At 41.9% G+C, this 27,316-nt stretch overlaps 2 protein-coding genes across 3 annotated transcripts in view; one reads left to right on the top strand and one right to left on the bottom strand.

Moving 5' to 3' along the window:
- WNT5B (Wnt family member 5B) overlaps positions 1–27,316 on the bottom strand; it is a 158,604-nt gene that overhangs the window by 47,620 nt on the left and 83,668 nt on the right. The gene's annotated exons all lie outside the window — the stretch shown is intronic.
- Positions 26,569–26,919, top strand: LOC136393229 (developmental pluripotency-associated 5 protein-like). The gene has a single exon (XM_066365845.1). It carries the CDS (start codon positions 26,569–26,571, stop codon positions 26,917–26,919), a length of 351 nt encoding a protein of 116 aa, XP_066221942.1.

The following is a 27,316-nucleotide window of genomic DNA, read 5'->3' on the forward strand; positions in this document are numbered from 1 at the left end:
TTAAAAAATAAATGTTTAGCTTGGTGAACTTTTATATACAGGGGTGGGCAAAGGTAAGTTTACAGTTGTGAGTACATGAAACAGAGTTTATTCTTATATTATTATTTATTAATTATTTGTATCATTTATTTTTAGTACAACTGTAAGCCTACTTTTGCACACCCCTGTATATATATACCCATGAACACAACACCCAGATCAAGTATCATCTAACCATGAAACAAACCAAACTGATAGGTTGCAGAGAAACGCAGGAGTAGAGTTTCTAATTGCCTTGGATCTCTAATATGCCTTTAAAAATGTTGTTTTAGCCCTGGCCGGTTGGCTCAGTGGTAGAGCGTCGGCCTGGCGTGCAGGAGTCCCGGGTTCAATTCCCGGTCAGGGCACACAGGAGAAGCGCCCATCTGCTTCTCCACCCCTCCCCTTCTCCTTCCTCTCTGTCTCTCTCTTCCCCTCCCGCAGCCAAGGCTCCATTGGAGCAAAGTTGGCCCGGGCGCTGAGGATGGCTCTGTGGCCTCTGCCTCAGGCGCTAGAATGGCTCTGGTTGCAACAGAGCGATGCCCCAGATGGGCAGAGCATCGCCCCCTGGTGGGCATGCCGGGTGGATCTCGGTCGGGCGCATGCGGGAGTCTGTCTGACTGCCTCCCCGTTTCCAACTTCAGAAAAATAAAAATAAATAAAAATTTTAAAAAATGTTGTTTTATTCCTATTACTGATTTTATTTTGATGTTGAGAGAGTTTACTCTTTGGGGGGAGAAGGAAGGTCCATTCAAGCAGGATCTAGGAAACATTCTTCTAGCTGGGCACACAGACACTCACTCATTCAGGATAGAATTTTCTACCTGTTTAGGGATCTTTTAGGATCCCTAACATTTAAAAAATGTTTAAGAAAAAATCATTTGCCCTGGCCAGTTGGCTCAGCGATAGAGTGTCGGCTGGGCATGTGGAAGTCATGGGTTTGATTCCTGGTCAGGGCACACAGGAGAAGCGCCCATTTGCTTCTCCACCCTTTCCTCTCTCCTTCCTCTCTCTCTCTTTCTTTTCCTCCCACAGCCAAGGCTCCATTAAAGCAAAGTTGGCCCGGGCGCTGAGGATGGCTCCATGGCCTCCACCTCAGGCGCTAGAATGGTTCCAGTCACAACGGAGCAACGCCCCAGATGGGCAGAGCATTGCCCCCTGGTGGCCATGCCAAGTGGATCCCAGTTGGGCGTATGCCAGAGTCTGTCTGCCTCCCACTTCTAACTTTGGAAAAATACAAAAAAAGAAAAAAGAAAAAGACATTTAGGCTTCAACCTACTGTTGCCATGTAGTTGCATTAGGAACAGGGTGTGAAGCAGTTTAACTTTTTATAAGCAGTCTGGATACTTCGTCTTGCATAACACAAATTTAACTCCCTCCAACTTTTTTTTTCTTTGTGAACCATTTCTTTTCCATGGTAGAACAACAGTGGTAACAATACTGTTTTTAGGTCTTCCACTCTTTCCAGCTTTGTCTTAGAATTTAAATGAACAGGATAAAGATAAAACTTGATTTTATTTTAAAGCAGCAATTTTTAACCGGTGTGCTGGGAAAATATTTAAAACATGCAGTAGCTATTTAGTCAGGAACACTGACCTCTCTTTTCCCTTAGGTCGTCAAATAAAAAAATGACAGCAGCTAACACAACAATCGCTGTTAGGTGTGAATGGATAAAAATTATACCTATTTTTTGTCAGATCAGCAAAAAACACATTTTTGGTGTGCTGCAGAATTATAATAATTAGTTTATGTGTGTCATGAGATGGAAAAGGTTGGAAATTGCTGTTTTAAAGAAGAACATAACAAACAAAAAACCCTCTTGGAACATGATCATGCATTAGAATTGAAAAAGCAGCTCTCTCCCACAGCCACATATAATTTAAGATGATAATGTTAACCATGTGATTCTTTACATTGGTCAAGGATTAAGAAATGCGCAGATTGCCTGACCAGGCAGTGGCACAGTGGATAGAGTGTTGGACTGGGATGCTGAGGATCCAGGTTCGAGACCCCGAGGTTGCCAGCTTGAGCACGGGCTCATCTGGTTTGAGCAAAGCCCACCAGCTTGGACCCAAGGTTGCTGGCATGAGCAAGGGGTTACTTGGTCTGCTGAAGTCTCACAGTCAAGGCACATATGAGAAAGCAATCAATGAACAACTAAGGTGTCCCAATGAAAAACTAATGATTGATGCTTCTCATCTCTCTCCTTTCCTGTCTGTCTGTCCCTGTCTATCCCTCTCTCTGACTCTCTGTCTCTGTAAAAAAAAAAAAAAAAAGAAATGCTCAGATTTTAAGCACTTCATATCTTCTACCACAGAACATAGAAAAATATTAGTTAGCATATTGATTTTTGTAGTAGTCATAACTTTCTATCAGTTTATGACACCTTACAAGGTGTTTTAATAAAAGCCATGTTTAGATTGAACATCATGATGATCAGAATATTAAGTGCAGCATCAGGAAGCAAACATGCACTTTCTACAGGGAAGCACTATAGACCAAGGCATGGTGCTGATGAAGTCGCAATGCAGGTTCTACCAGCTAGGATAATTTCTTAGTTTATATATTATTTTTCAAAGTCTTCCAACCTTTTTCAATTTAGAAGTAAAAAATCATGAAAACAGCCTGACCAGATAGTGGTGCAGTGGATAGAATATTGGACTGGGATGCAGAGGATCCAGGTTCAAGACCCTGAGGTCACTAGATTGAGCGCTGGCTCACCAGCTTGAGCGCGGGGTCATTGGCTTCAGAGTGGGATCATAGACATGAGCCCATGGTCACTGGCTTGAGCCCAAAGGTCGCTGGCTTGAAGCCCAAGGTCACTGGCTTGAGACCAAGTTCGCTGGCTCGAGCAAGGGGTCACTCACTCTGCTGTAGTGCCCCCTCCTTCCAGTCAAGACACATATGAGAAAGCAATCAATGAACAATTAAGGAGCTGCAATGAAGAACTGATGTTTCTCATCTCTCTCCCTTCCTGTCTGTCCCGATCTGTCCCTCTCTCTGTCTCTGTCACACACACAAAAAAGAAAGAAAATCAGGAAAATAAATAAGATCTCATTTTGGAATGGATCCCAAAAATTGTGTTTTCCATTTTCCTACAGCACTTGCAATCACTAGCATGCCTTGGTGATACACACAATCCCGCTATTTAAAATGTCTATTTCTCCCTTATTGCAGTCATAACAACTACTAATCACTTAGTAGCATACATGACCACATTCTGTGTACTTCTGCCAATGTCTGATTACCTTTCCAATTGCACCTGAGCTTTATTGAAACATCAAGTGCAGTGGCAATTCTGAATGAGGTCATTCAAAATACACTCAATCTTGACTGTTCCCATGACACTCAGAAAGTCACTTTTTCATTCTATGCCCTATTTTCTCTATTTGTAAAAACTACTCCCCAAAACAGTATTGTCATCAAATGTCTACATAAAGCTCTCAAAACTTTAAAGAGAACATATCATCTCCTTACTAAGTTTTGTTATTATGCCAAAAAAATTGACAACTCCAGTCAGGTTCTGTGAACTAGCTAAATCAAAGATTCTTTTTTTAAAAAAAATATTTACATATTGATTGCTGATCTGTGGTGGCGTAGTGGATAAGGCATTGACTTGGAATGCTGAGGTCACCGGTTCAGAACCCTGGGCTTGCCCGGTCAAGGCACTTACAACAAGCAATCAATGAACAACTAAAGTGAAGCAACTATGACTTAATATTTCTTGTTCTCTCCCCTCCTCTCTCTGTAAAATCAATAAATAAAATTAAAAAAAAAGACTAAGCCTTTCCCACCCTTTAAAAATAAATAAATAAATAAATAAATTTACATATTGATTATAGAGTGAGATGGAAACATCCATCTGTTTCTGCATGTGTCCTGACAAGGGACTGAACCAGCAACCTCTGTGCATTAGGCCAACGCTCTAACCAACAGAGCTATCATGCCAAGGCTAAATCAAGGATTCTTGATGGTTACAACAGCAAGCATTGATCACTTAAGTTATTTGAACTTTCTGGCTTTAAATGGTAAATAAAGTTTAAACATAAAAAAACAAAGAACTTCACTAAATGCTAGGTCTCCAGATTGAGACAAGTTGTTCCAACTTTAGAGAAAAAATATAAACAGGGTTTTCATACTGTTCTCATGTCCCTTCCACCAGGAAGAAAAGCCAGTGTTTGATATGTGCTATTGACATCTTTGGGAATAACTGGTAGTCAGGAAAGTAGCAGTATCACAACCTATAAAAATGAACTTTTATCTCATAACCATCTTTTCAGGGGTGTGAAGAGTTAACATGAGCATAGCTGGGTCTTTGCTTTTTTTTTTATCCTTTGTGATTCTTACTTTTTTTTTTTTTTTTTTGATTCTGACTATTTTTTAAAACCATTAACCCTAATCCTTGGCAGCAAAGGGGACCTGGCTGTGAACTCTGCCAACAGGGCCAGTGCCTAATATTCTTCTGGGCCTGGCATTATGTAAGAAATGTAAATGCTCAGCTCATCCAAATAGACCTTTCCAGCAAAGCCTGGTTCAACGCCAGCGCCTTTTCAAAAAGGGAATAACCCAGTAAGGCAGAGTCCCAGGCGTGATAAAGAGTTACAAACCAGTTCTGAGTAAGATTGATCTCGATCCTCTCCTTGCCATTTGACTATTTATCAAGATGTGACAAACCTGTGAGGATCCTGTTAAAAATGACCTTTCCCAGCAGAGAAAACACAGCCTCGGGCCATGGAGAAACGGTCAAGTTCGTTGTCCAGTCCAGGGTGGTGGGAGTTGGAATTAGGTCAGCCTTTGTTAGTCACAGTCTGTGCCTGCTTCCCTTGGAAAAGAGAACTGAAATTGGTTGTAAATATTCCTTCTCCACTCCTACTTCAGCCTTCAGTACTGAAGCCCTGAATGGCGCTCTAATGTGTGAACTGTCCCACAAGTATAAAACGGCACTTGATAAAAACTGGTATGCGGGAACCTCACTTGAAATATCTTCCTCTTCTTCTCTGCCAGGAGTAGACTAAACATTGTTTGTGATGGCACTTCTCCATGTCTTCAGAGCCCGCCACTCTCTTCCTGCCTTCAGCCAGCCTCTCCTCAGCACTGTACCTCCGTGCCAGCATCTCCCTGAGGTTCTGCTCACTGAATCTCATTGGAAGAGAGGTCACTGACACCAAGAGTGGGTTGCTTCAGGATAGAGGGCTAACAGGGAAGTAACCACTAGAGGGTGACATAATTACACACAAGCACATTCCTTTGAGACCATGCAAGGCCAAAGCCAGCCAGGCCCCCTACTGTGGGCCTGGAGACATAAAATGAATTAATAGCCTATCTCCCAACAGTATGAGTATTCGCAAGACACTCTTGACTTTCTCTCTGCTCGTGTGTTCTCACACATGCTCACACACACACACACACACACACACACACACACACTCACAAACACTGACCTACTATGACTAGCAAATGACCAAATATTCTTCTGGGCCTGGCATTATGTAAGAAATGTAAATGCTCAGCTCATCCAAATAGACCTTTCCAGCAAAGCCTGGTTCAACGCCAGCGCCTTTTCAAAAAGGGAATAACCCAGTAAGGCAGAGTCCCAGGCGTGATAAAGAGTTACAAACCAGTTCTGAGTAAGATTGAACTTGATCCTCTCCTTGTCATTTGACTATTTATCAGGATGTGACAAACCTGTGAGGATCCTGTTAAAAATGACCTTTCCCAGCAGAGAAAACACAGCCTCGGGGTTTGTTTTCAAAAAATAGTCAGAATCAAAAAAAAAAAAAAAAAAAAGTAAGAATCACAAAGGATAAAAAAAAAAACCAGGGCCTTCAAGTGTTTCAAATGAAAGCCACGCCTCACCATGGCCCAATACTGCTCATACAGTGAACTACATTCACTGTTTTTTGGGGGGGGGGGAAAAGGGACAGGGTTTTGGGGGCTTTTTTGCAGTTTCTGAAAGGGGAGTTACCTTACTCTTTTTACATTTTATTTTTAGTTTTTAAAAGTTTTCAGTTATAGTTGGCATTCAATATTATATTAGTCTCAGGTGTTACAGCATAGTGGTTAGATACTTAGATAACTTTGGAAGTGACCCCCCGATAAGTCTAGTACCTCTGACAACATACATAGTTATTATAATATTATTGCCTATGCTGTACTTTACATCCCCATGACTGTTTTGTTACTGCCAATTTGTATTTCTTCATCCCATCACCTTTGTTACCCAGCCCCCAAAACCCCTCTCATCTGGCAACCATCTTTTTTTTTGTTCTATCTATTAGTTTATTTCTGCTTTGTTTGTTCATTTGTTTTCTAGATTCCACATATAAGTGAAACCATATGGCATGTGTCTTTCTCTTTATTTCACTTTGCATAATACACTCTGGGTCCATCCATGTTGTCACAAATGATTAAGATTTCATTCTTTTTTTTATGGCCGAATAATATTCCCTTGTATCTAAATACCACATCTTCTTCATCCGATCATCTAGCAGTAGACATTTGGGTTGCTTCTGTATCTTAGCTATTGTAAATAATGCTGCAAGGAACACAGTGGTGCATATATCTTTTCAAATTAGTGTTTTAGATTTCTTCAGATAAAGACCCAGAAGTGGAATTGCTAGGTATGTGGGAGTTCTAGTTTTAATTTTATGAGGAACCTCCATATTGTTTTCCATAGAGGTGGCATCAATTTACAATACCACCAACAGTACACCAGGGTAATCTTTTCTCCATATCCTCCCCAACACTTGTTTGATTTACTGATAATAGCCATTCTGACAGCTGTGAGGTGATATCTTATTTTGGTTTTCATTTGCATTTCTCTGATGGTTAGTGACTTTAAGCATCTTTTCATATGTCTATTGGCCATCTGTATGTCCTCTTTGGAGAATTGTTTATTTAGGTCCTCTGCCCATTTTCTAATAGGATTGACTTTTTCCTCCCTCCCTCCCTCCCTCCCTCCCTCCCTCCCTCCCTCCCTCTCTCCCTCCCTCCCTCCCTCCCTCTCTCCCTCCCTCCCTCCCTTCCTTCCTTCCCTTCCTTCACTTCCTTCCTTTCCTTTCCTCCCTCCCTCCCTCCCTTCCTTCCTTCGTGTTAAGTTGTATGAGTTGTTTATATATTTTGGATATTAACCCCTTATCTAATGTACCATTGGCAAATATCTTCTTCAATTCAGTAAGTTGTCTTTTTGTTTTGTTGATGGCTTCCTTTGCTGTGTAAAAACATTTTTGCTCGATATAGTCCTATTTGTTTATTTTTTCTTATGCTTCCCTTGCTCGAGGAGACATCCAAAAAATAGTACTAAAAGCAATGTCAAAGAGTTTGCTGCCTATGTTTTCTTCCAGGAATTTTATGATTTTGGGTCTTACGTTTAAATCTTTAGTCCAGCCTGACTAGGCAGTGGTGCAGTGGATAGAGCATTGGACTGGGATGCGGAGGACCCAGGTTCGAGACCCCGAGGTCACCAGCTTGAGCGTGGGCTCATCTGGTTTGGGCAAAGCTCACCAGCTTGGACCCAAGGTCGCTGGCTTGAGCAAGGGGTTACTCAGTCTGCAGAAGGCCCACGGTCAAGGCACATCTGAGAAAGCAATCAATGAACTACTACTAAAGTGCCACAACGAAAAACTGATAATTGATGCTTCTCATCTCTCTGCATTCCTGTCTGTCTGTCCCTATCTATCCCTCTCTCTGACTCTCACTCTGTCTCTGTCAAAAAAAAAAAAAATCTTTAGTCCATTTTGAGTTTATTCTTGTATCTCAGGTATAAGAAAAGTGTCCAGTTTTGGTTTGTTTTTGTTTTTTGCATGTATCTGTCCAGTGGTCCAGGCACCATTTATTGAACACTCTCTTTACCCCATTGTATGCTATATCACTACCATCTTTATCATAGATTAACTAACCATGTAGTCATAGGTTTATTTCCAGACTCTGATGCCAGTATCACGCTATTTTGATTCCTATAGCCCTGTAGTATAATTTGATATCAAGGTAACATGTTACCTCCAATTTTCTGCTTCTTTCTCAAAATTGCTTTAGTTACTTGGGTCCTTCTGTGATTCCATATTCATTTTTTAATTATTTGCTCTAGTTCTGAGACAAATCCATAGGTATTTTGATAGGGACTGCATTGAAATTATATTTTGTTTTGGGTAGTATGGCCATTTTAATGATGTTAAATTCTTCCTATACATGAGCATGATATATGCTTTTATTTCTTTTTATTTTCTTCAGTTTATTTGTTCAATGCCTTATAATTTGCTGAGTATAAGTATTTTACCTCCTTGATTAAATTCATTCCTAAGAATTTTATTTTATTGTCTTGATGCAATTTTAAATGGGATTATTTTCTTAATTTCTCTTTCTGATAGTTTATTATTGGTATGTAAAAATCCATTCAATTCTGAATGTTAATTTTAGATAATGCTACTTTGCTAAAATCATGTTAGTTTTAATAGTTTTTTGGTGGAATATTTAGGGTTCTCTATATACAGTATTATATTGTCTTCAAATAATGACAGTTTTACTTCTCTGCTTTTCAAATTTGGATGCCTTTTATTTCTTCTTCTTGTCTGATGGCTGTGGCCAGCACTTCCAACAAACACAATGTTGAATAAACACATGTATTTTTTGCACATTGAATATGATGTTGGCTATGGCCATCATATATGGTCTTTATTACATTGAGGTACGCACCCCCCCCTCTTTGCTGAGAATTTTTAACATAAATGGGTGCTGAATTTTATCAAATGGTTTTTTGCATCTATTGATATGATCATATGATTTTCTTCTTTTTTCTAGAGAGGGGAGCAAGGGGAGAGACAGCTAGACAGTCAGTCAGGAAGGGAGAGAGATGAGAAGCATCAACTCATAGTTGTGGCACCTTAGTTGTTCATTGATTGCTTCTCATACGTGTCTTGACTGAGGAGCTTCAGCAGAGCTAGTGACCCCTTGCTCAAGCCAGCAACTTTGAATTTTAAGCCAGTGACCCTGTGTTCAAGCTGGTGAGCCTGTGCTCAAGCCAGATAAGCCCACACTCAAACCAGCAACCTCAAGGCTCTGAATCCCAGCATCCCAGGTTAATGCTCTACCCACTGTGCCACCACCAGTCAGGCCATGATCATGTGATTTTTATCTTTCATTTTGTTTATCTGGAGTATTACATTTATTGATTTGCAGATGTTGTACTAACCTTGCATCCTTGCAATAAAGTCCACTTGATCATGGTGTATTATCTTTTTAATGTATTGCTGGATCCAGTTTGCTAATGTTTTGTTGAGGATTTTAGTATATATGTTCATCAGGAGTACTGGCCTATAATTTTCTTTCTTTGTAGTATTTTTATCTAGTTTTGGAATTAGGATGATGTTGGCTTCATAAAATGACCTTGGGAGTCTTCCCTCCTCTTGAAATTTTTTTGTAATAGTTTGAGAAGGATAAGTGTTAATTCTTCTTTGAATGTTCGGTAAAATTCACCTGTGAAGCCCTCTGGTCCAGGACTTTTGTTTGTTGGGAGTTTTTTTATTACTGCTTCAATTTCACTAGCTATTAATTTGCCTATTTAAATTTTTCAAAAATTTATATGGAACCACAAAAGACCCTGAATAGACACAGAAATCTTGAAAAAGAACATAGTTGGAGAATCATGCTATCTGATATCAAACTATACTATAAGGCCACAGTAATCAAAACAGCACGGTATTGGTACAAAAACAAACATACAGAACAGAATAGAGAGCCCAGAGATCAACTCACACCTATGTGGTGAATATTTGACAAAAGAGGCAAGAACATACAGTGGGGTAAAGACAGTCTACATAGTGTTGGGAAAATTGGACAGAAACATGCAAAAAAAAAAAAAAGCAAGAAAAACTGGATCACATTCTTACACCATACACAAGAATGAACTCAAAATGGATTAAAAGACTTAAATATTAGACACAAAACTAAAAAAATTCTAGAAGAAAACATAGGTAGTAAAATCTTAAACATTTCTCTCTCTTTTTTAAAAAAAATGATTAAGTGAGAGGTGGGAAGGCAGAAAAACAGACTCCTACATGCACCCTGACCAGGATCCACCCAGCAAGCCCCCAGTGGGGTGATGCTCTGCCCATCTGGGGCCACTGCTCTGTTGCTTGGCAACCAAGCTATTTTAGCTCCTGAGACAAGGCCATGGAGCCATCCTGAGTACCTGGTACCAACTTTGCTCGAATCATTCAAGCCATGGCTGTGGGGTGGGAGTGAGAAAAGGGGAGAGGTGGAGAAGCAGATGGCTGCTTCTCCTATGTGCCCTGACCAGGAATCAAACCAGGGACTTCCACACACTGGACTGACGCTCTACCAGATGGCCAGGGCCAGACATTTCTCTTAACAACATTTTTTCAGATATATCTCCTCAGTCAATCGAAATGAGAGAAAAGATAAACAAATGGGACTGCATCAAATTTAAAAGCTTTTGCACAGCAAAGGAAACCATCAATAAAATGAAAAGATGAGAGAATATATTCACTAAGGCAGATGATAAAGGATTAATATCTAAAAATTTTAAAGGACTTATAAAACTCAACACCAAAACAAAACAACAATCCAGTTAAAAAAAAAAGACAAAGGACCTGAATAGACATTTCTCTAAAAAGGACATACAGATGGCCAATAGACACATGAAAAAATGCTCAATGTTACTAATCATCAGAGAAATGCAAATTAAAACTACAATGAGGCCCTGGCCGGTTGGCTCAGTGGTAGAGCGTCGGCCTGGCGTGCAGAAGTCCCGGGTTCGATTCCCGGCCAGGACACACAGGAGAAGCGCCCATCTGCTTCTCCACCCCTCCCCCTCTCCTTCCTCTCAGTCTCTCTCTTCCCCTCCCGCAGCCGAGGCTCCACTGGAGCAAAGATGGCCCGGGTGCTGGGGATGGCTCCATGGCCTCTGCCCCAGGCGCTAGAATGGCTCTGGTCGCAACAGAGCGACGCCCTGGAGGGGCAGAGCATTGCCCCCTGGTGGGCAGAGCGTCGCCCCCTGGTGGGTGTGCTGGGTGGATCCCGGTCGGGCGCATGCGGGAGTCTCACTGCCTCCCTGTTTCCAACTTCAGAAAAATACAAAAAAAAAAAAAAAAAAAAAAGCAATATGGTGTACAGAGATGTGTTGTAGAATTGGGCACCTGAAACCAATATAATTATGTTAACTGGTGTCACCCTAGTAAATTAGATGAGATCGGGCGTGTTCAGGGTAGTATGGCCGTAGACCACCCTAGTAAATTAAATAAAAATAATAACAGGCCTTGGCTGGTTGGCTCAGTGGATAGAGTATTGGCATATGGACGTCTCAGGTTTGATTCCTGGTCAGGATACACAAGAAAAGTGACCATCTGCTTCTCTCACCCTCTTTCTTCCCCTTCTCTTTTTCTTTCCCTACCACAGCCAGTGGCTTGATTGGTCTGAGCATCAGCCTTAGACACTTAGGATAACTTGGTTGATTCGAGTATCAGCCCCAGACAGGGGTTGCCGGGTGGATCCCAACAAGGGCACATGCAGGAGTCTATCTCCCCTCCTCTCACTTAAAAAAAAATTAGTAATAATAAAGTAAAAATATCAATTAAGGCCCTGGCCAGTTAGCTCAGTGGGTTAAGAGTGTAGTCCTAAAGCAACAAGGTTGTGGATTCAATCCCTGGTTGAGGCACACGCAGGAGGCAACCAGTGAATGCACAACTGAGTGGAACAACAAATGAATTCTTCCCTTCCCCCTTCCCTCTCCCTGTTTCTTTAAAAAAAAAAATACACACACACACACACACACATATATACACACATACACACTGGTCTAATGTGTCCTTTAAGGCTGCTGTTTCCTTGTTGATTTTCTGTCTGAATGATCTCTCCAGTATGTCAATGGAGTATTAAAAGTCCTCCACTATTACTGTATTATTGTTGACCTCTCCCTTTTTGTCTTATCAAAATTTGCTTTATATATTTAGGTACTCCTACATTGGGTACATAAAGGTTTACAAGGGTTGCATTCTCTTGTTGGATTGATCTTTTTATCATCATGATATCTCTTTTTTTGTCTCTTGTTATAGCCTTTATTTTAAAGTCTATTTTATTTTATATAAATATTGCTACCTCTGCTTTTTGTTTCCATTTTCCTGAAATATCTTTTTCCATTCCTTTACTTTCAGTCTGTGTGTGTGTGTGTGTTTCAATCTGAAAAGTGTGTCTTGTAGGTAGCATATATATATATATATATAGGTCTTGTTTTCTTACCCATTCAGCTACCTAATGTCTTATAATTGAAGCATTTAAACCAATTACATTTAAAATAATTATTGATAGGTATGTAGTTATTGCCCATCTTATTATTTATATTTTTCATCTCCCCCCACCCCATTTTTTTTCTTAAGGGATTCCCTTTAACATTTCTTATAATACTGGTTTGGTGGTGATGAACTCCTTTAGCTTTTTCTGGTCTGGGCAGCCCTTTATCTCTTTTGATTTTAAATGATAGCCTGGCTAGAGAGAGATAATACAGTAATCTTGATTGTAGGTCCTTGATTTTCATTACATTTTTAAAAATTTTTATTTATTCATTTTAGAGAGGAGAGAGAGAGAGAGAGAGAGAGAGAGAGAAGGGGAGAGGAACAGGAAGCATCAACTTCCATATGTGCCTTGATCAGGCAAGCCCAGGGTTTCAAACTGACAACCTCAGCATTTCCAGGTTGACGCTTTATCCACTGCACCACCACAGGTCAGGCGATTTTCATTACTTTGAATATTTCAGGCCAGTCCCTTCTGGATTGCAAGGTTTCCGTTGAGAAATCAGCTGACAGTGTTATGGGAGCTCCCTCATAGGTAACTAGCAGCTTTTCTCTTGTTGCTTTTAAGATTGTCTTTAAACTTTGGCATTTTAATTAAGAAGTGTCTTGATGTGGGCCTCTTTGAGTCCTCGTTTGAGACTCTCTGCAGTCCATGGATTTGTATGTCTATTTCCTCTACCAGGTAAGGAAAGTTTTCTGTTATTATTTCTTCAAATAGGTTCTGAATTCTTTTTTCTCTCTCTTCTCCTTCTGGCATCCCAAGATGTGAATGTTGGTACACTTGATATCACAGAGGTCCCTTTAACTATCTTCATTTTTACATCCATTCTTCTTTTTGCTATTCTGGTTGGATGCTTTCAGCTATCTTGTCTACTATATTTCTGATTCAGTCCTCTGATTCATATATATAATCTGCTGTTGCTTCCATCTAAGGCATTCTTCATTTCCATTATTGTATTCTTCATATCTGAGTGCTTCTTTTTTTAAATTTATGGTTGCTCTCTCTTTGTGTATGTTTTCACTGAGTTCCTCTATTCTTCTCCTAAGTTCATTGAGCATCCTTATAAACAGTGTTTTGAACTTAGTATCTAGAAGCCTTCATTTTGTTTAGTTATTTTTCTGGAGTTTTGTTCTGTTCTTTCACTTGGGACATGTTCCTTTGTCTCCTCCTTTTTGCTGCCCCCCTGTATTTGTTTCTATGTATTAGGCAGACCTGCATGTCTCCCAGGCTTGGCATGGTTGCCTTAGATCAGCGGTTCTCAACCTGTGGGTCGCGACCCCGGCGGGGGTTGAACGACCAAAACACAGGGGTTGCCTAAGGTGTTTTGGTCGTTCGACCCCCGCCGGGGTCGCGACCCACAGGTTGAGAACCGCTGCCTTAGATGTTCTAGAGCCCAATGGTGCAGTCTCCCTGGTCACCTAATCCGTGTCTTCCAGGGGAGCCTCTTGTGTGAGTTGTGTGTGCTCTTCTGTTGTAGTTGAGCTTTAATTGCTGATGACACATCAGTGGGTGGGATAGACCCTCATGCTGATAGACTGGGGATTGGCTGCAACTATGGCAGAAAAGCTGCTGTGCAGGAGATGACCCCACAGGGCAGGGTTTGCTTTAGTGGAACTCTGCTACCTGCCAAATCCACCCTTTGCTGTATCATTTGAGAAGCTAATTAGGAGGTGTTCCAGTGTGGTGTGAAGCTAGCCACTGGGAGTGTTGATTCTGTGGCCTCTTGGGAGGGACCCTGGTGCAGGCCAAGGTCAGTGGCTGCCTGTGCTCAGCCTGGGATCACCTCGTAAAAGCTACAAAGCGATCTGTGGTTGGTAGCTGCTTGTACCGATCTTGGAGATGGCTAGGAGAGGACAGGCTGAGAACCAAGGCGGCTTCTAGTAGTGTCATGCTTGGGACCACTTAGCAAGAGGTACAGGGCTTACTGAGGCCAGCTGCTGCTTGCTTGGAGTTTGTGGACATTTAAGAGATTTTAGGAAAGTCCACAGCATGGGCAGAGGCTGCCACTTGTGTGTAAGAGCTACTGAAAGAGGTTTGGAGAACTATGCTCGTTGGATGGGGCAGAGTTTCAGGGGATCACCAAGGGGGAGCAAGCAGTGTCAGCCAGGTTCTGGACACTCAGATTCGGCAGCTCACCTATAACTGCAGGCTGGGCGGTGGGAGGGTTCAACAAAGGGACAATGGTACCTGCTAATGCTTCCTTCCAAGGGAACATGCTCCTCTATCCCTTTTCCCAAAACCGGACAATTCAGTACCACCCTGTATGTCCCTGGTACTTTCTGAGTTCCTCCCCCTTTGCTGGAGCTTTGGTTCAGTGTTTGTGAGTCTGTGCTCGGGCCCCTCAAGGGGATGTTTGGTCTACAGCAGCCCTCATCTCACCCACAGTCCCCACTGATTTTCACAAGCAGATGTTATGGGACTTCTCTTCCTAGCACTGGTGCTCTGGGCGGGTAGCCCAGTGTGAGATTGGGACCCCTTGCTTTTCAGGGTGGACCTCCATAGCCAAGCTACCCCTCCTGATTTTTAAATACCACACTATCCCATTTCCCACCTACCAGTACCAACATGGCTTCTTCTTTATAACCTTAGTAACAGGAATTCCGTTCAGCTAGTCTTCAGGTATTCTCAACGGTGTGGTTTGATTTCTTCTTCTATATTTTTGTTTTAATTTTGATGTGGTAGAAAGACAAAGCGAGCACAGCATTTACCTACTCCACAATCTTGACAGGAAGTCCTCTCATTCACTGTTAACCACTGCTTTCATGGACCTCTCTTGATTGATGTCATATAGTAACTACATCCTAGCAAGGTGGAATGCTAAACTTTTATATTTATTTATTTGTTTATTTATTTATTTATTTTGGAGGGGGTAAGAGATTATTTGGGCCAAACTGACAACATATGCCAGGAAGCAAAATATCAAATGCTCTGAGGAATAACAGTTTTGTAGCTTCATATATGCATTTGAAATTAATGCAGAGACTTAAGGAAGATTGGAGAAAGCACGGCAAAGAGTAGGTTACAAGATTATGCACTCTCTTGAGGGTTAATACTCTCTTTAAGGGGTAGTACTTCTGGTATTTGAAAGGTGAGTTAACCTAAATGTACAAGAACAATGGACAGGGCTAGCTTTAAAACTTTCAAAGAAGTTATAGGCCTAAGGCAATGCTACACAGCATGAAATGCCCAGTTAGGAATTTATGATCAGATCACTCTGTAAGGTTACTTTCCATAGGACCCCCCTTTTTGGTCATAAATCAATCCAAAGGATGCAATGATGACCAACCTTTTGGTCAGAGAGTGTGGTCTCACAGCAGGAGGAAGGCTTATTTCTAGGAAGTCTCAGTCTTGTTAACCATTGGAGATGGGACAATATCATAACCATGGGATCTGAGTTTAGGCTGAATTTTTCCAAAAAAGGGAAGGGCAGGTAAATGTAAGGCAGTCAGGTTTTATAAACTTTATTGAGGAAAATAAAACACTTTGGATCATGTCTATCCTTGAACTATCATGATTTGGGTTTTGCCTTCTGCCTCACTTTTCTGTATTTGGCATCTAGTCTAACATTTACACAAGTCAAGACAAGATATTAATAGTTATCTTATACATGTTGTACTATGTAGAAAAACTCAAATAACAAGTATAACTGCCTGACCAGGCAATGGCGCAGTGGACAGAGCATCAGCCCAGGATGCTGAGAACCCAGGTTTGAAATCCCAAGGTCAGCAGTTTGAGTGCGGGCTCATCTGACTTGAGTGCAGGGTCACTGACTTGAGTGTGTAATTACAGACATGACCCCATGGTTGCTGACTTGAGGCCAAAGGTCGCTGGCTTGAGCCCAAGGTCACTGGCTTTAGCAAAAGGTCACTGGATTGGCTGGAGCCCCCCATGAGAAAGAAATAAATGAATAACTAAGGTGCCTCAACTGAGTTGATGCTCCTCATCTCTCTCCTTTCCTATCTATCTCTGTCTGTCCTTCTCTCTCGATATATAATGTATATATTATTATTAATATCACTAGACAGGTAAAGACAATCACATAGAATGGATTTTGAATTCAATATCAATCCACTGGTATATAGGCCTTGTTGATATCTTGGGATAGCTGTTTACCTCTGGAGTTGGTGGCTTCTTGCCCTTGAGTCTTTAATGTCCATAGCCAGGGGTTGATGTCCATTCATAGTTAGGCATCTGATAAGGTCCCTTCCAATGAAATTGGAGAGTGTCTTTTATTTGGTGTCCTTTCCAATAAACACAAATCTCCAGGTGGCAGTCAATGATCTTTAAAGTCTTTGTCTCCTGGGAGCCACTATGAAAGGAAGCAATTACCGACTTGGCATTTTCTTGAAGTGATTCTATCAAATCTTGGCAATAGTGAAAGATGTCTCCTTTCAATAATGTCAGCTCATGAGTTGCTTCATCTAAATTCATCTTAAGTGCACACTGACACATGAAGGAATGCAAAAACTGAAAGACAGGGAGCCAGGGAGCAGGGAAGAACTAAGCGGCTGTCCTGGGTTTCCGATAGCTTCAACAATTTTTAAAATTTACAACCACTGCTTACCCATACTATATACTCTAGAAATTTCCCTCACTCATTTTACAATGGTTCCTATGAAATTTCAAATCTTTTGAGGTATTCCAGGGGCCCTTCAGATATATTATAAAATTACTTCTACATATATTGAGATTTTAACACTTAAAACCTCAATGTCTAATGCAAACAAAGAATAATTCATTGGTATTCTTTAGCTTGGATGTTTTATAACCTCTAGAAATATTTTTCATAAGCATCAAAGTCAATTATTGACATGGATTTATTTTTGTAAAACCCAGGTAAAATAAAGACACATCTGTTTTACTTAAAGCGACTTAAGCTAGCTTTTATTTACTAGGGCTTCATCTTAGATGAACTTGAAAAGTGTTTGAGTTAGTTTCTATAGTTCTGAGAATTTTAGAATACCCAATCATACAAGCAGTTGCTTTTAAATTAATTTTTTTTTCAAAATTTTTTTTAACTTTTATTAATTTTTAGAGAGGAGAGAGAATGAGAGAGAGAGAGAGAGAGAGAGAGAATGAGAGAGAGAGAGAGAGAGAGAGAGAGAGAGAGAGAGAGAGAAGAGGGAGGGAGGAGCAGAAAGCATCAACTCCCATATGTGCCTTGACCAGGCAAGCCCAGGGTTTTGAACCGGCAACCTCAGCATTCCAGGTCGACGCTTTATCCACTGCGCCACCACAGGTCAGGCCTTTTTTTTTTTTCAAAATTTTTTAAAATTAATTTTAACAAAACCATTTAGAGGTAGAAAATTATCTCACATTTACAACATACATATATAAATACACACAGACAAACACAAATAGAGAACAGTTGGATCCAAATTTTGTTTTGGAGGCATTTATAATTTATCTCTGTCCTTGACCAGTCAAAGCTCCAAATGACCTTCCCCTTTTAAAATAAGGACAGCTACTTTTAATATCTGAAAGAATTGGGTAAACGCCTAAACAACATAGGTTAATCTATTTCTCTAAATCCTCCTTCTGAAGCTTCCAGAGACCAATTAAATATGTTTTCCATTCATTCTACCTAATTTTATAGCTGGCTTTTTGTAATTGTGTCCACAAAAATTAATTTACAACTATCAGAGGATCCTCATCCCAGCCATCTTAGTATTAATGGGAGACTGAGTGCAGTGCGGCCTGTCGGCCTCTGAGGCATGATTGCCTAGGTTAATTTTGAGATCTATAGCATCAGAACAAACTTCTCAGGAAAACCAGACCTTAGTGATACATGTTCTGATGAGCCAAATGCAGTGACCATTCCTGTAAGACTACTTTAAACCCTAGAGGAAATTTTCCTCAGGTAACTCCATAATGACTTAGTTACCTAAACACCCCAACAATGAATGGCCAGCAAGAGTTTATTGGACGCCACCAGAACCATGATCTTTCTACTACCTTGAGGATTTTCTAAGAACAGCTCAAATAAAAATAAAAGTCATGGCTTGCTACTTAAAGCAAGGAGGCCCAGGGTTCTGACAGAAACTCTCCCAAGTTCACCTGATAAAAGTCAGGGAGCCAGAGGGGCACATGGTCCCTTGCTTATATTAAGCAATAGTCTGGGTCCATAGGCTGTTCCTGGGTGGGTTTCTTCAGAATCCTGCCAATCAGGCCAACTAAACATCAGTGTAAGAAAAGTCCAAACCTAAAGAGAATTTTTATGAGTTTATTTGAGCCAAAGTGACAACATATGCCAGAGAGCAAGATCTCAAATGCTCCCTAAACATATATTGTTAAGCCAGTAAAGCACAATGGTTTAGAATGTGGTCTCTAGATGTAGACTATACAGTTTAAATTCTAGGTCAGCCAGCTGTTTGTCCTTGAGTTCAAATTACTTCTCTCTCTATGCTACAGCTTCCACTTCTGTAAAATGGAGATAATAATAAAAACTTCATAGGTTGTAGAGATTAGCTGTTGTGAAGAATAGATCAGTTCATACATGTGAAGACCTTGAAATAATGTCTAATACATAATAAATGCTCAATAAATATTATCTACAATATATAGTTTCATTGTGGTCAGGAACTGTACTAGGAGGTTACACACATTAGCCCATTCAATTCTCACAAAACACCCAAGATATGAAAATCACTAGTCCCATTTTATAGACAGGAAAACTAAGGCTCCAACTGGTTAAATTATTTTATTTTTTTTAATTTAGTGAGAGGAGGGAAGGCAGAGACGAACTCATGCATGCACCCTGACTGTGATCTACTTGGCAAGCCCACTAGGGGGCGATGCTCTGCCCATCTGGGGCCATTGCTCTGTTGCAACCAGAGCCATTCTAGCGCCTGAGGTGGAGGCCATGGAGCCATCCTCAGCGCTTGGGGCCAACTCACTCTAATCGAGCCATGGCTGCGGGAGGGGAAGAGAAGAGAGAGAGAAGTGACAGGGGTAGGAGTGGAGAAGCAGATGGTCGGTTCTCCTGTGTGCCTTGACCAGGAATCAAACCTGGGACATCCACACGCTGGGCTGATGCTCTACCACTGAACCAACCATTCAGGGCCTGGTTAAATTATTGATCCCAAGTCACAGAGTTAATAAATGATAGAGTCAAGATTTTAACACTAAAAAAAAAAAAAGACAGAGAGAAGAAAAAGAGACAATTATAACCAGAATCTGTCTAGCTACAAGCCTATGTTCTTTTAAGCCTATGTTCTTTTCACTATATCACTGGGGGAATAAATTTAGTCTTCATACGAGAGGAGCTTATGATCTAAAAGACAAAAGATGAGAAGGGAAAAAACATAGTGGGGTTTTTAATGTTACTTTTACCAAAAACAGAGAGACTTTAAGTATAATTTAACAAAAGTTTTAAAGCAGGTGAAAGAAAAGTGGGCAGTAGGAGTCTGTTCTAACCCGCCGTGCTCAGTGCCTCTGTGCTGAGACCCCAGGTCAGCAGTGTCAGCCTCACTGTTAGGAGTGCAAATTCTAAGGCACAACCCCAGACCTTCTGACTGGGAAGCCTTCAGAGTTGTTCTGAGGCATATGCCAGTTTGAGCAACCCTGCTCTAAACAAAGGAAAGTGTGAGAGTTGGTAGTGCAACATAGGTCAAAGGCAACAGGGTGGAGAGTTGTCTGGCAGAAGAGTCTGGGACTACTTCTTGGTGACTGAACAAACCATGCTCCTGTTCCTGCCGTCCCAAGGAGAAAACGAGATACAGAAAGGCAGGCTGCTGGCTCTGTGAGAGATCACTTTCTGACGCTCTTGTACTTTTGCTGTTTCTACCTGTTTAACCTGTACATTTCTTAAAAACAGGAAATAACGTTAAAAAAATGTTTAACTGTCAGAAAATGTATATTTGCACAATTCTGGGGAACATCTGTGTAGGGTTTTTTCACGGTGCATTTATAAAAAAACAAAAACAAATAAAACCGCTGACATTTATTAGTTCCCTACTATGTGACAGGTTCTATATTTGGATCTTCTTTTCTTGGGGATTTTTTTTCTCTGTGAATTCTCATAACAAGATTGAAGCTCAAAGACTTGAAGCCATTTTGCCACAGTCATACCTTAATAAGAGATCTAGGATTCCAATGCACAACTTCAGACTCCAAGTCTGGTGTAAATTTAGCTCACTACGCTGCCCTGGAAACAGGTAGGCTAAGGAGCCCTTTGTCACAGGCACTCAAGGGCCTAGAAACCACCCTTGCACCAGTGCCTTCCCAGGGGCCAGGCAGAACCCTGAATGGCCCCCTCTCCATCCCTGCCTGGATGTATACCCTCAAGTTCTACTGTCAGAGAGGGATGAACTGAGCAAATGAGACAGACAGACACACTTTTTAAAGAATTTTTTTCAAGGTCATCTTGTTTGGAGAAACAGTAACAAAGTACAAATTGTGAACTTAAAATTTCTGATTCAGATACTGAATTCCAATTCTAGATAAGAGTTAAAGTTCCTTATTCTTGAAAAAATAAAAAGCAAGTTAAAAATTCTTTGAGGCCCTGGCCAGTTGGCTCAGCGGTACAGTGTCGGCCTGGTGTGTGGAGGTCCGGGGTTCAATTCCCGGCCAAGGCACACAGGAGAAGTGCTCATCTGCTTCTCCACCCTTCCCCCTCTTCTTCCTCTCTGTCTCTCTCTTCCCCTCCCGCAACCAGGGTTCCATTGAAGCAAAGTTGGCCCCGGTGCTGAGGATGGCTCCATGGCCTCCTCCTTAGGCGCTGGGGTGGCTCCAGTTACAGCAGAGCAGTGCCCCAGATGGGCAGAGCATCACCCCTTGGTGGGCATGCCGGGTGGATCCCAGTCCGGCACTTACGGGAGTCTGTCTGCTGCCCCCCCCCCCCCCACCGGCTTCTCAATTCGGAAAAATACAAAAAAAAATTCTTTGAAAAGGTGGTTTATAAAAATTAACCTAACTGCCTGACCAGGCGGTGACGCAATGGATTGAGTGTCGGACTGGGATGCAGAGGCCCCGGGTTTGAGACCCTGAGGTTGCCAGCTTGAGCGAGCACAGGCTCATCTGGTTTGAGCAAAAAGCTCACCAGCTTGGCCTGACCTGTGGTGGTGCAGTGGATAAAGTGTCGACCTGGAAATGCTGAGGTCGCCGGTTCGAAACCCTGTCAAGGCACATATGGGAGTTGATGCTTTCAGCTCCTCCCCCCTTCTCTCTCTCTCTGTCTCTCTCTCCTCTCTCTCCCTCTCTGTCTCTGTCTCTCTCCCTCTCTCTGTCCTCTCTAAAAAAAAAAAAATGAATAAATAAAAAAAAAAAAGCTCACCAGCTTGGACCCAAGGTCGCTGGCTTGAGCAAGGGGTTACTCGGTCTGCTGAAGGCCCCCGGTCAAGGCACATATGAGAAAGCAATCAATGAACAACTAAAGTGCCACAATGAAAAACTGATGATTGATGCTTCTCATCTCTCTCCGTTCCTGTTTGTCCCTATCTATCCCTCTCTCTGATTCTCTCTCTGTAAAACAAACAAACAAACAAACAAACCTAACTGATGCCTCAATATGGAAGAAGCATAACAACCCGTGACAATGTATGGTCGCTGCTACTGCATTCTTATTTTTTTTTTAAACAAGGAAGGAAAAAGTTCAGCCTGTTCTCTAAGTAAGGTAATGACCTTCCTACCATCAACACCTATTCAAATTCAGGAGCACTGACCTCTGTTCCCTTACAGTGTCAAATAAAAAAATAACAGCCTGACTGGTGGTGGCGCAGCGGATAGGTCATCAACCTGGGATGCTGAAGTCCCAGGTTCAAAACCCTGAGGTCGCCAGCTTGAGCATAGGCTCACCAGCTTGAGCATGGGGTCACTAGCTTGAATAAGGGGTCACTGGCTCGGCTGGAGCCCCTCGCTTCCCCATCAAGGCACGGATGAGAAGCAATCAATGAACAACTAAAAATATAGTGCCACAACTATGTATTGATACTTTTCATCTTTTTTCCTTCCTGTCTCTCTATCCTATTCGTACGAGCACATGCATTCACACGCATGTGCTTTAAAAAATGACAACAGCCAACACAACAATAGTCATCTGGTGTGAATGCCCTGTACTGAACCATAAATATATAGGTCATATAAGAGTTGCATCTTATTGGTCATGTTGCATAATAAGTTTGCATTTGATTAATTCTTCATACCAGAAATGCTGATATACAAGTATAGGCAACTGATTTTTTAAAAAGTCATGTTGGAGCAAAAATGGTAGGCAATTACCATTATTATGTTTTTTTGGTAATCAAAATTACACCTATTTTCTTGTCAGATTGGCAAAAATATATTTTTTAGTGTGCTGAAGAATTTCAGCAATCAGTTTATGTGTCCATGAGATGAAAAAGTTGAACATCACTGCTCTAAATGGAAACATTTTATTTTTATCACTCTGTGGGCACTGTAACCTATAACACTAACAAATAAGGGCATTATCCGCAGGTGTTCTCTAGCATATTGCTGGCTCCTAAATCCTTAAAGGCAGAAACACCATCTTCAACATCTTTATCTACTTCACAGCACAGAGCAGTACATGAAAATTGTACTGATATTTACCAAATGACTGAATGGTTGAAAACCTACCTTTTAAAACGTTCAGTGCTGTAGGCCCTGGCCAGTTTGCTCAGTGGTAGAGTGTCGGCCCAGCATGTGGAAGTCCCGGGTTCGATTCCCAGCCAGGGCACACAGGAGAGGCGCCCATCTGCTTCTTCAACCTTCCCTCTCTCCTTCCTCTCTCTCTCTTCCCTCCCGCAGCCAAGTCTCCATTGGAGCAAAGTTGGCCCGGGCACTGAGGATGGCTCCATAGCCTCCACCTCAGGTGCTAGAATGGCTCCGGTTGCAATGGAGCAATGCCGCAGATGGGCAGAGCATCACCCCCTGGTGGGCATGCCGGGTGGATCCCAGTCGGGTGCATGTGGGAGTCTGTCTCTCTGCCTCCCCACTTCTCAGTTTAGAAAAATACAAAAAATAAATAAAATGTTCAGTGCTATAGAAATGGCTACATTTATAACACAACTTATTTTTTTAGGGTTGTCATAATTACCTGTTTTGTGACAAGAGACTAAGTAGGGCTTGTTAATATTAACAAATGAAAGCTAATATTTGGAATTATTCTATCAAAGCATTTCTAATCATTTAGTTGAGTACCTGAAAGTATGAAAAAAACACGTTTAAGTCAACACTCAAAAAAAAATTTTTTTTTTATTCATTTTAGAAAGAAGAGAGAGAGAGAGAAGGGGGGAGGAGCAGGAAGCATCAACTCCCATATGTGCCTTGACCAGGCAAGCCCAGGGTTTCAAACCGGCAACCTCAGCATTTCCAGGTCGATGCGTTATCCACTGCGCCACCACAAGTCAGGCTCAAAAATTTCAAATTATAAATTTCTCACTTCCAGAGTAAAAGGAGAGGTGATCATTCATCTGGGGATGATTATTAATAGCACTCCCTTTCACTCTCATGAGCTTTTTCAGCTTGACAATAAAATATACAGTCATCCCAACAAAGGGCTCTAGCTACCCAGATCTCAAGCCCTTATTTTTGTGGTGGTTAAAGCCCATGTTTATAGAAGATAGCAAACTAATAATTTGGGAAGAGTAAATAAATCAACTTTTTAAATTTTTTGAGGAACTGCCACATTGTTTTTCTATAGTGGCTGTACCTTTTGCATTCCCACTAACAGTGCACCAGGGTTCCAGTTTCTCTACCTCAGTAACCCTTGTTACTTTCTGTTTTATTAACAGTAGCCATCCTAATGGGCATGAAGTGATATCGTGGTTTTTGATTCGCATTTCCCTAACAATTCCTGATGTTGAGCATCTTTTCATTTGTTTGTTGGACATTTCTGTATGTTTTTTGGAGAAATGTCTATTCAAGTCCTTTGCCCATTTTAATACCAGGTTATTTGGGGGGAGGGTGCTGCTTAAGTCTTCTATATGTAGTCAGTGAATCAAATACTCGCCCCTTTCTTATCATTAATATTCTCTAGTGGCCTGACCTGTGGTGGCACAGTGGATAAAGCATCGACCTGGAAATGCTGAGGTCGCTGGTTTGAAACCCTGGGCTTGCCTGGTCAAGGCACATATGGGAGTTGATGCTTCCAGCTCCTCCCCCCTTCTCTCTACCTCTCTCTCTCCTCTCTAAAAAAAATGAATAAATAATAAAAAATATATATATTCTCTCGTAAAGAGATGTCCCAAGCCTGACCTGGTGGTGGCGCAGTGGATAGAGCGTCGGACTGGGATGCGGAAGGACCCAGGTTTGAGACCCCGAGGTCGCCAGCTTGAGTGCGGGCTCATCTGGTTTGAGCGAGGCTCACCAGCTTGGACCCAAGGTCGCTGGCTCCAACAAGGGGTTGCTCAACCTGCTGAAGGCCCGCAGTCAAGGCACATGTGAGAAAGCAATCAATGAACAACTAAGGTGTTGCAATGCGCAATGAAAAACTAATGATTGATGCTTCTCATCTCTCTCTGTTACTGTCTGTCTGTCCCTGTCTATCCCTCTCTCTGACTCACTCTCTGTCTCTGTAAAAAATAAATAAATAAAATTAAAAAAAAAAAAAAGAGATGCCCAAGATACTCTCCTGTTAAGAAATACTAAAAAAGAGAATTTTACCCTCAAGAAATCTTGAAGCTGGAAAGGCACCATTTCATAAACCCCAGAACTCTTAGAGAAGTTTTGATATGTATGAAGTCTTTCATAAAGATATCATATTATTATTGTGTTCATTCATATTAGTTCAACAACATTTACAGAGTACCTACTGTAACAGGAATTGTGCCATGCATACATTAGAGTTATTACAAACACAAGGTAATATTTTAATTCTTTTGATCCAACCCCCACAAGCTAGACTCTTGGCCACTATTTTTGGATATACATTGACCTTTAAACAACATGGAGTTAGAGGCCAACTACCACACAGTGGAAAATCCACTTATAACTTTTGACTCCCCCAAAACTGAATTATAGTCCCTCACTATCCATGTAGGTGGGGGGTGGGGATTGGTTCTAGGATCCCTGCAGACCGAAAATCTGAGGATCCTCAAGTCCCTTAAATAAAATGGTGTAGAACAATGCATGCAGTTAGCATGTGTATTCCCAACTGCAGACTGAAAATGCTGTTTTCGATATGTGGCTGGTTGAATCTTCAGGTGCGACACCCAGGGATTCAGAAGGCTGACTGTATATTCATTGAAAAAAATCTGAGTATATGTGGATTCACACAGTTCAAACTGTGTTGCTCAAGGGATAACTGTAAATATTTTTAAATGAGAAGTTTAAAAAGCTACAGATCTCTTTTGGTCTTTCCTGCCAAATGGTCCCTCTCTGAATTAGGAAGTATACATCCTTAAGGAAGCCTGATCTATGGTTTGGACTTCTCAATTTTTCCAAGCCCCACCCAGGAGAAAAACACATCCCATTTGAAAATCTGGTTTCTTTAAAATTCTTGGTAAAGTTTTGGAGAGACTTCCTACGCAAGGTTATCATTTCTGCTTCTAAACAGAAGTTCATAGCTTATTCAGAAAAAAAATTCATTCTTGTTACAAATTGTTAAATCATATACAAAACTCTCAGCCTGTCCTTAAACTATACACAGCTAGGCCTGGCCAGATAGCTCAGTTGCTTAGAGCAGTGGTCCCCAACCCCCGTGCCGCGGACCGGTACCAGTCCGTGGGCCATTTGGTACCGGTCCGCAGAGAAAGAATAAATAACTTACATTATTTCTGTTTTATTTATATTTACGTCTGAATGATGTTTTATTTATTTATTTTTATTTTTTATTTTTTTTGTATTTTTCTGAAGCTGGAAACGGGAAGAGACAGTCAGACAGACTCCCGCATGTGCCCGACCGGGATCCACCCGGCACACCCACCAGGGGTGAGGCTCTGCCCACCAGGGGGCGATGCTCTGCCCCTCTGGGGTGTCGCTCTGCGGAGACCAGAGCCACTCTAGTGCCTGGGGCAGAGGCCAAGGAGCCATCCCCAGCGACCGGGCCATCTTTGCTCCAATGGAGCCTTGCTGCGGGAGGGGAAGAGAGAGACAGAGAGGAAGGAGAGGGGGAGGGGTGGAGAAGCAGATGGGCACTTCTCCTGTGTGCCCTGGCCGGGAATCGAACCCGGGTCCCCCGCACACCAGGCCGACGCTCTACTGCTGAGCCAACCGGCCAGGGCCTGATGTTTTATTTTTAAAAAATGACCAGGACTCTGTCAGGCCTACCCTCAATCTGAGTGTGGTTTTCGTTTCAAGGTCCTCGAGATGGGAACGCTGCCCAAACGGAAAGATATCCCGCCGTGGGTGAAAGTTCCTGAAGACCTGCAAGACCCCGAGGTGTTCCAGGTGCAGACGGGGCTGCTGGAAGCCATGTTTGGCCCAGGTGGATCTCGAATCCCATACATCGAGCAAGTGAGCAAAGCCATGCTCGAGCTGAAGGTTCTGGAATCCTCGAACCTCACCGAGGTCGTGGTTTACGGCAATTACCTGTACAAGCTCCGAACCAAGTGGATGCTGCAGTCCATGGCCGAGAGGCACCGCCTGAGGCGGGAGCGAGGGATGCTCAGACTGGAGGAGGCCATGAACGCTCTCGAGCTAGACCCTTTGATGAAGTGAAGCCAGTTTGCAACCAACGCACCTGGAACCAGAACGTGGACAGTAGGCTGCTGCCGGAGCTGGAATGGGTCTGGCCTGGTTTAAGTTCTGCCCCAGCTTGACAAGAAGAAACAGGTTGTTGTGGGTTTCTGCATTTGCCTCATAAGTCCTGCTGTGACCTTTTCCAAAGGTTACTAATTAAATAATAAAATATTAAATAAATAGTTAAAAAAAAAATGACCAGATCACTCTTGATGCTTGTCTCAGTCACGTGATACATTTATCCGTCCCACCCTAAAGGCCGGTCCATGAAAATATTTTCTGACATTAAACTGGTCCGTGGCCCAAAAAAGGTTGTGGACCACTGGATTAGAGCATCCTCCTGATGCACAGAGATTTCAGGCTTGATACCCAATTG

Source organism: Saccopteryx leptura, chromosome 2 (genome assembly GCF_036850995.1).
Source record: "Saccopteryx leptura isolate mSacLep1 chromosome 2, mSacLep1_pri_phased_curated, whole genome shotgun sequence".
NCBI classification, from domain to species: Eukaryota; Metazoa; Chordata; class Mammalia; order Chiroptera; family Emballonuridae; genus Saccopteryx; species Saccopteryx leptura.